The following is a 10,299-nucleotide window of genomic DNA, read 5'->3' as shown; positions in this document are numbered from 1 at the left end:
TTCCTTAATTTCAGTTTCGGCCAACTCTCATGTTCTCCAGCCCAACAATGGTCTGGCCGGGCTCATCTTTCTACTAATGCTCGACTTACTCTTCATAGTATTGGGATATCCCCCCCGGAAAATGTGCTACAACAATGACTAACAAAACGATTCTAGCGACGTCACATTTCGTAAGTAGTTATTGAAATTAGTAGGCCTATTCAAACAATCGATAAAGACCCGTCGCATCTCTTGGTGAACGAATTTAAGAGATGTTCTAACTTATCAATATACATGGAGAGAGTAATCTATAGATAATGCATCATATCGGTCAATTTCCTCTATATGCCTACTAAGTTCTATTACTAATGACTCACAGTGTAAATGTACGAGATGGGCTATATAAAAAGTGAAATCCTTTAGCTAGGGAAAGAAGCACTGAAATGTAAGATTAAAGTGCGAGTGGTAAGATAAAATCCTAAGGCCATGAAAAAAAATTAAAAAAATTTACACCATACAATATAAAACACTTTTACATCAGATCATTCATCCCAATTTTCGCTCACATCTTGTCTGATTCATGAGATTATGTTTAGGTTTACTTACATAAGATTGGCTTTTTCAGTCATAGAAACAAAAGAGATGTTATAAAAAAAAATTAAATTAAACTTATTGCTCTTGTGCCAATTCAGTCTTAAAATTTTTAATTTGGTTAATTTATTCCTAAATAGTTTGACGATTTGTTAATTTAGTTCTACGATTTTGACAATTTTTTACTAATTTTAGCTGGAAAACACTAAGTAACAGTCTAATCAACTTTGACATTTCTATGTAACACAACTGATGCTGACGTGAATAATTTTTGCTTTTTTTGTTTTATGATTTTTTTTCTTTTTCTTTTCCTTTTTTTTCCAAGGTCACCGACCATAGGCAAGGACCTCACCCAAGCCACTCAAGGTTGGTTGGTGACCTCGCTAGCAACTAGTTGGAAAACAAAAGGAAAAGGAAAAAAAAAGGAAAAGAAAAAAGAAAAATATTTAAAAATAGAATATTATTCATGTTAGCATTGGCCGTACCACGTATAACAACTAATGCTGACAAGACCACCATATCAGTGTTTCCTAAAGGACTAAATTAGTAAATCGTCAAAAGGTTTATGTGGCAAAATCATTAAAACATTTGTGACTAAATTGACAAATATTAAAAAAAAAAGTTTTAGGACTAAATTGGCCAAATAAAAAGGTTGGGGACTCAATTGATGCAAATACAATAAGTTTAAAACTTCTTTCGTAATTTTCCCCAAAAACAAACACCAAAGGAAAAAAAAAAAAAAAAAGGCATTCCAGAATGCAAATAAATGGATGTTTTAACCAGTCTTTCTTCCTCAGGAATCCTCTAATTCTCTAGGATGGCAATAAGAGATGGAGAGCGTCGCTGCTTTTGATCAACTATGTTGTTATAAAGAGAAGATGTCAATGTCCTAACTGATTTTAGTTCCTTTCGTGCATTACGCGGTTACTTGGAGACATTACATTTGACCTAAACATTTGACCCAACTCTTGTCGATTGCGATAGGTCACAAGAAAGAACATACTAAGCGCCATTTCTAGCACAGAAAACGTGTTAAAACGACAACAGTGAGTTAGGACAAATTTACAAAATTGATATACCAAGCGTTGTGGTTGATTTTTTTGTTGGATATCAATATATTTTGGGCTACTTGTTTTAAAAGCCATCGTTTTGTTTATACATTTTGCAACCTACCCTTGCTTTATGTTACAAACCATTCTCAAGATTAAAACACTCCTCTAAATCGTATTTGCAACCATCATACTTATTCATTTTCGTTGAAACAAATGGAATGCAAAAAATATTTACTTGTAATCGTTCTTTTCACTTTGGACAAATATGTTAACTGAAGATATTTTTATTGTCAACAAAAATGTTTAGGCTTTGCAAGGCTGGGAATACCCTCAACACCATTCTTTTACAGGGTACGAGGCATAGAAAATAAAAACCTAGATATTCACGCGTGATTATAGCATGTTTTGGTCATTATCAATGATTTACCTTTTTGAATAAAGGTTATATTTCACGTTTTAATGGTAACCTAATGCGGCACAAATTATTAATACGATTATGATACTATAACATGATTTACCTTTTTGAATAAAGGTTATATTTCGTGTTTTAATGGTAACCTGACGTGGCACAAATTATTAATACGATTATGATACTATAACATGAATTACCAAACCCTAGAAAGATCGGTGGGCAAACATAAAACAATTATGTGTCACATTAATGGTTATACACATTGCATAAGAAGTAAGAAATATGGTTGGACGAGAAATATGCGAATTGAAGATACTTCTCATCTTGAAGTCCTACATTGGAATTTCGCCAATGGTTTGACTTAAACTCAAATCAGAGTTGGCGTCGCCTCGTTTCTTGTGTGCATAAACAAACCAAAGTACCACAAGTAATGCCGTAAAAAGCAAAGGTAATCGGATGGAAAAGCCGAAGTACTTGGCCCCAAAAGCGACTCGTGCTTGCGAGATAGACCCATTATTTTACGTTGCGTGCGTGCTTGGGCATTAGATGTTCCTAATGGTTAGGGTTTTGGATTTTAATTGCAATTATTGCGGGTGCTTTTCTCCTCTTTTTCCCTTCTTTTCCGGATGGGTAGTTTCCGAGAAGGATCTTCGGTGGAACTTGAGAGTAGAAAACGTCAAGTTGGAGAGAAGAAAACGTCAAGTTGGAGTCTTAGGAGGGTACAAATTGTGGGGCTCCTCGATAGGACAAGGCATCGGCGGTTACTGGGTGGAATATCCCTTGTCATCTTCCCGCACACGCTACGGACGCTCGAACATCGTGCCCCCTTCTCGTTGCACATGTTATCACCGGTTAAAAGAATTCGTCGAAAAGCAAAGAGGGAGCAAGATAGAAGATAACTCATTTTAGGTAAAACCGATCAACCTCGATCGTTGAATTAGGTTGACTCCCTTTGTCATCCTCCCACACGAGATGCTCGAACATGGGTTAGGGTTCGTGCTGCCGATATCGAGCAAGAAGGAAGATAATCCATTTCAGGTGAGACCGATTGATCTCGCTTGTTTAGTTAGGTTGGCTCCTCGTGCAAATTATGTCATTTAGCATATGATATTTGCGGGCGTTTTGAGAATGCAGGCACTGTGCTCCTTGGGGTTTATAATGGCATCTTGGTGATGATGGTGATCTATCTTTGTCACTATGGAAATGTTTTGACTTCTTTGAAAGGATGAAAACGTGTAAAAATTCGAAGAGACCTTGTGCGTCGGAATTTATGAATTTGCAAAGATTCGAGGCATTTGCTATCAAATAAGATTCAACATTCAAGCATGAAAAGAACAAATATTGCCGAACTTATAATAGGTTGACACTAGGTTACCTCAACTGACGTTAAATGAGTTCATATTTGTAGTCTTTTTGAGGTGCTAGGAATACAAAAAAGAGTTGGTTCTCAAACATTAGAAGCACACGAAAGTTTAGTGTATCCGATGAAATTAACAAGTGAAATCCATAATATAATCGAGCAAAACCGTAACCAAGGATGGGGGCCAGGATCAACGAACTTTATGGATTCTTTCACAAACGGGTTGTTATTACTCCTATCCAGTCTGATGGACGGGACGGAATCACTACTCTTTATTCATAAACAATTCCATAATTCCGTAACAATTCTCACTCGATGCACGGGATGACAGCTATGAACATTGAGCAACAACGAGGCCATAAATGGACAAAAAAGTACCAATTGAAGCAGATTGTGTCAAATCCTTGAGAAATTGGTTCTCATGGTTATCGTGGCAAGTTTGAATCCTCACATTTAAACATCTTCACTTTTCACGAGGCATAGAATATGTTAGAATATTTTAAATATTAAATTAAGAATTAATCTAACAATTTATGCTTTTAGATTTTATTTTTTAATATGATATCAGAGTCAGCTACTTTTTTCATATATATGTCTACACCCATTAGTCAAATTCCACATACTACTTTTAATATGATTTGCACATGAGGAGTGTTGAAATAGCTCATATCGCTTAACAATGAGGTTTTTATGCTTTTTAAACGTGTGTGGTTTCCATCTACATATTAACTTAAAACTTTTAGAATAGTTGTTGATGGTCACAAAAAATGTCACAAAAAAATCAGGATTTTACTGAATTTTAACCGGGGCTAGTACGACTATCCCCTAGGAAAAAGTTAAAAAGAGAGAAAGTCATTGGTTTTTTTATCATTTTATTTATTTATTATGGGATTATTTATGTTGATATGGAAAACATGACAATTTTTATTACTTTTCTAGTAGCATCTTCGCTTTTTCATCATTGCCATCTTTTCTGTAATCATCTAATATATTATGGAGGATTAACCCACAAAATGTATGCCAGCTTTAGGTATCCGAACCCTTTTCTTTCCTTTTCTTTCTCATACTCCTCCTCCTCTTCATCCTCGCCTTTGCGTGCCGTAGAGTCTTCCAATTCAGCTCAACATGCCAACACCCACCGATCACCCGAAGACGTGGGAAGGTAATAAAGAAAAACAGCTCAGTTTTTCCCCATCTTGAGAATAAGCTCAAGACAAAGAAAAGGACCCAAAAATGAAAAAGCAAAGCAAAGCCCATATAAAGCTAATCCAAGAACAGCTTGCACACATGCCTATATGTGTGATTTTATTCCCTTATCAACAAAATTACCATAGCCAACCAATAATTCTCAGCAAAGCCTTGTACTTTGAGAAAGACCCCGGAGAATAAATGTACAAAAGGGCAAAAGGAATAAATAAAATACAAAAGAAAAAGAAAAAGAAAGAATTAGAAAAAAAAAAAAGGGGTTAATTATCATGCAGTTGACTCATTCGGCCAGAAACGTGATGGGGCCCCACCTCGATGTTGAATTGGATCGGGCCCCACCTCGATGTTGAATTGGATCGGGCCCCACTCATGTGGCCATGTGTTACCATCTCGCAAAGGTCTCTCTCTCTCTCTCTCTCTCTACCTTAGGCGGTTCTAGATCCACCGTAGCGCCGTCAAGATTGTCGCAAATCATGGATCAGCATGTGTTAGAACGACCCAGTTGAAAATAAAAAGGAGAAAAAGAATTAAATCGAGATCTACTTCAATTAATATTTTAAATCGACGGCCAGTAGGCATTCTTGCTAAATAAAATATTCGGACGAAGGCGAAAGACGACTCGGGACTGGTGACTCACTTGTCTTTTACGTCGACTCGCTTTTTGTCTTCTTCCCGACAGTGGCCGAAGCCCTCCACGTGGGAACTTCCTCACTGGTTTTTCCTTCCGAAGACCCTTCCTTCTCTTGCCCAACTTCATTTGTAACATGTTTTTTTTTCCCAGGTCATGTGTTTCACGACCAACCATCTTCTTGTCTATTGTCTACCGTCCATCCGTTGGGCATTGAACCAGCTAGATATCAAGACGCGGGTGGTTGCAAGAGTTAATTGGACCGATTGAAAGTTGTTATCCTTAGGCTTAGGGATAGGCATGATTCCAAGATAGAACCTGGAACTTGAAACCGAATTGGTGGGAATTTATTCAATTCTAGAGTTCAAGATATGTAGGGTAGATTCCGGACTCTAAAAATTGAAAAACTTATTTCAACGAATAGATTCCAGATTTTAGGTAATTGGAACCTAGAATCTAGAATAAGTTTATTTGTTTTTCTTGGTTTATGTATTCGCTCAATCATGCGGTATTGCATGACGTCCAATGATGAGTATATAATTTGCAATCACTAGTCTAAGTTTCCATTTAATAACTAAGACTTTTCATTTGTCAATGTTTCATATTCTTAGTGTATCTAAATATAAGCTATAATCAATGAATTATAACAACAAGCGGTGCTCATTTACTATAATCATTTAATTAATAATATAAGTAGAATTTGCGTAAACCTTGGAATTGACCTTGAAGCCTTTGACAAGGGTAGGTTTAATATGATTTTGTGAGACCACTTTCAATAGTTCTAAAAACTTAAATTGTTAAATAAATGTGTGATTTATTATTTAAACATTCTAACTCTCCCATTTACGCTTAGTCTTGTCTTTTTTCTGGTACCAAGCGTGAAAATTTAATTAGGAATGCAAATGAAATATAGAAATATTCAAACTTTGAACCTCCAACTATGATACCAAGTAAGATTCTGTTGGACCACTACTGACTGATTCAAAAACTTAAGTTATTAGATAATGTGTGGTTTATTATTTAAACATTTCAAAATGTCTTAGCTTCTAAAGTATACATGATAGGTTTCAGGTTTCAAAAAATGAAAAACCTACTCCAACAAGTAAGTTCCAAATTCCCAAAAAATGAACAATCCACTCAAACGGGTAAGTTTCCGAGTTCAAGTAGAACCTATACAAAATCCGAAACCACTCACCCCTACCCGCGCCGCCTTCAATCAATTGAGAGGCCATGCCCTCTCTAGGTTTGTGGGTCGCCTAAGTTTGTTTCGTCCTTTGATTTCACGTGCTCGCGCAATTCCGGGTCTCATATGCCTGATTGCGGTCCTATACGAGTCGAGAATTTCACTTCCCTTCTCGTACATTCAAGAGGTCGCGTTCGACGAGTTCAATCCATGGAGGAAAACGATCATCAATTTGTCTTTATTTCCTTCTTGAAAATATGATTTCACGAGGAAAACATGTCGAGAAAATTATGGGGTCAAAACGTGGGATACTTGATTTTGGTACTCTGGTGTGCAGATCGGCGGCATGTGCATGCGTCCTTTGAATGGGGGATATGAAAATGAAACTACAGAAAAAAAAAAAAAGGTTCCCTTCTTCTTTTTAGTTAATTAGATGCTGCGTATCCGACAACAGGCTCTAATGGAGGACCCATTTAAGGCTGAAAAGATCGATATCACATGAAAATCATGGGTTGGGTGGGGGCACCGACCCGTTTCGGCCTACCGTTTTTCTTCTGATAATTTCTTCTTAATTGATTGGCAATGGCATGTGGTTTATGAAGCTCGTTCCTGAGGAACTTAATCAAACGTGATGCATCAACGTGGAAGGACAATTGGCACAATATGCGTCTAGCAGATCCCCTCAGTTTAATTAATCTCAGCTTAATGTGGGGTTATGTATCCATTCTGAAATCGAGCGCGTTCAAATTGGGTTTCATGCATGGTCGTGTGTAAAATCCATTTGGCCCAGCATCCAATAAGTACTAATTGAAAATGAAATTGGGAAATATTGTCCAATTAATCCCAAAATTATTGTTGAAATGTCAATTCAATCGTAAGTCTTCCAAATTAATTTAGCCCTCAATTTTTGTACAAGATTCCAATATAGGATGATGATTACTGGACTGCCATGAATGCTATCTCCAACGAAAATTGGCTAAAAAGAAGGATTATATTGGAATTCCGTACAAAGGTTTGAGACTAAAGTAATAAAATTGAAAAATTTAGAACTAAACTAACATATGTATAATAAATTTTTATTGATTAGGTCATTTCACTCAAATAATTGTATATAGATTATATCAAGTTATAAAATGACCTTAAATGTCGATCTGTCTCAAATTCGACCAGAGACAGATTATCGTCAAGAGATGGAAAGATCCGTGCGAGACTTTGATTGCATCCGAAATTGGGGAGTTTGTCATGGAGGGTTGAAAAAAGGGACGACCCAATGTACCCAAGTGCACTTACACGCGAAAAGAGCAAAGTATTTTAAAGGATCCAAACTAGGGACAACGCATTGACACAAGAAAAGGCCAAAGCCAAGTAACAAATTGCATGCAAGTAAAAAAGCATTTAGCATCATTGCCAAGGCCAAAGGCAAGGTGCAAATGCGTGCTATTCACTGCCCATATGGGAAACAAAATAGCTGATGACCGAGTATCATGAGATCTCTCCCTCCTCCCCTCCTTCCCAATATAGTGCCCTTGGGCCCCACCCCTCTTTTATGTCCTTTTCCTTTTCCTTTTTTTTTTTTTCTCTTCTTCGTCTTTTCCTTTATTTAATTTCCTTTTCTCCTTTTGCTTTTTCTCTTTATATAAAAACATTTTATTTTCCTATTTACGGAGGGAGGCATCATAAAAGGCCCCAACAGCGTCCGCTGAGTGTGATGAGAACCAGCCTCCTCTAATGGCACAACATATCAACATTGAGAGTGGTGCCCAGGAGACTTCCCCTAGCTCATCTTCACTCACCACCACCACCACCACCACCCCCGCCCCCCGCCGCCGCCGCCGCAACCACCTCATCCTCCTCCTATTCCTCCGCCGTGGCGGTCGCCGCGACAACAACAACCACCTCCTCCTCCTCCACCTCCTCGACCGGGTCGGATCCGGCGCTAGAACCGAGCAAAAGAAGCGAGGATTGCACTTCTCAAAAGGGCCCGGGGAAGTCCCCGAGCCCGGGCGCCCACCCGGAGGAGCCGGCCGGCAAGAGGCACAAGGCCGGGGGCTCCGGCGAGCACCCGACGTACCGTGGGGTCCGAATGCGGAACTGGGGCAAGTGGGTGTCCGAGATCCGGGAGCCGAGGAAGAAGTCGAGAATCTGGCTCGGGACGTACCCCACGGCGGAGATGGCCGCCCGGGCCCACGACGTGGCGGCATTGGCCATAAAGGGCAGCTCGGCCGTCCTCAACTTCCCCGAGCTCGCGCCGGAGCTCCCGCGCCCGGCCTCGACTTCCCCGAAGGACATCCAAGAGGCCGCCGCGAAGGCCGCCGCGTCTTTCGCGCCGCTCCCGTCGGAGCGCGGAGCCGAGGATGATGGCACGGGAGCCAACCCGAGGCGGGACACTTCCGAAAGGTCGTTGTCCGACACGAATTCTTCACAGGAGTCGACGAACTGTAGCTCAAATGACAACGAAGATGCCTTGTTCGATCTACCTGATCTGTGCGTGGATCAACCGAACGGCTTCGGATTCTGTCCTTCCCTCTCGTGGCAGGTTTGCGCGGCGGACTCGGGGTCTCGGCTCGAGGAGCCGTACTTGGCATGGGATTACTTCTAGTTCTAGACCATTGAAGCGTATATTCATTTTGTGCTATAGATCAATTTGTTTGCTCGTAAACATGTTCCGCCATGTCCTTATCGAGGGTGAAATCTTGTCTGAACCCGGTCCACCGTGAGTCGAGCGACGTGATTCGTCGAGCTCTGTAAAATCCACTTCGCAACTACGTACGCGACTTGCTCAGGCCGCTCGATTCACCATGATCTGAGGTTCAGACAAGATTTTTTCAACCCTCTCGTTCGATGGAGACTCCTCGTCCTTCCCGATTTCTGAATCCAAGAACACCCACTTGGGAAAATGTCGAGTTTCTGTCTCTCAAGAAAGCGTGGGGTCACTTCTGAGTTTGGTTTCAACGTAGCAAATTTCTAGAGAGAGAGAGAGAGAGAGAGATGGTTTGAGTTTCTTGCAAGACGAGGGGTTTTGCTCAGATCTAGCTGTAACTTACGAGCACACACCACCAGAAATTAATTTCGAGTGATTACTTAAATGCAAGTGTTGATTTGGATCCTATATACATAACGAAAAATGGGGTTTCGTGCGGCTGATTGGCAATTTGCCAATCGCCTTTGTACCAATCTTGCTTTTTCTAGACCCACCAAGAAAGAAATAATAAGGATGTTATCTATAGTAATATTGACCAGGAAACCTCCCCATCACTCAACCCTAATATATTATCCTCGCGTGATATTACGTAAATAGTGACATCACATGCAGGACATGTGGATGAAGATTAGGTATTACTATTACGTGCGAGCCTCAACCATTTTCTATCGTTTTGTATGTGTACTGGTTCATCGAGGGCTAGTGTGATTTTCCATCTTTTTGACCTAGCAGGACTTGGACATCTTGCGTACCGGCATAGAATTGGTACACAGTGATTATGGATTGATTACTGTAGAAGGAGTTATGTACAAGTGACTGTAGAATTTTGAATGACGTGTACTCACTGATCTAAAGATAATGGATTGATTACTGCATAATCCCGTAAGAGACTAGCCCAAGCTGGCCGGTAATAAGACTTGAACATTTGGTTTCATGAAAAATGAGATCTTAAATCAAATTCACTCGGTGAAACTTATTTGCCTAGAGGGAAGTAATTCATATCTCATTCTTAAACGCGGCGCATCGATAAATTTAATTTGATGTATGAAAACTTGATTTGACACATTATCTAACGTCAGTATCAGAGCAAGCAAAGAAAAGTATTATATATTTAATGCATTTGTAAGCAAACATACTCGCTTGTAATGCATTCCTTCTTCCATATCAACCTTCTAAAAGATGTGATG

General features: G+C 39.6%; 1 protein-coding gene across 1 annotated transcript; it reads left to right on the top strand.

The window, feature by feature from the left end:
- Positions 1-8,140: 8,140 nt before the first annotated feature.
- On the top strand, positions 8,141-9,998 carry LOC104444443 (ethylene-responsive transcription factor ERF038; the record flags this gene model as incomplete). Its single annotated transcript, XM_010058113.3, has 1 exon — positions 8,141-9,998. A coding segment is annotated over one exon (870 nt), but the record flags the coding sequence as incomplete, so codon positions are not given.
- Between the last annotated feature and the right edge of the window lie 301 nt (positions 9,999-10,299).

Source organism: Eucalyptus grandis, chromosome 5, assembly GCF_016545825.1.
Source record: "Eucalyptus grandis isolate ANBG69807.140 chromosome 5, ASM1654582v1, whole genome shotgun sequence".
NCBI classification, from domain to species: domain Eukaryota; kingdom Viridiplantae; phylum Streptophyta; class Magnoliopsida; order Myrtales; family Myrtaceae; genus Eucalyptus; species Eucalyptus grandis.
The sequence above is the reverse complement of the archived record's forward strand: the minus strand, read 5'-3'. Positions and strand labels throughout refer to the sequence as shown.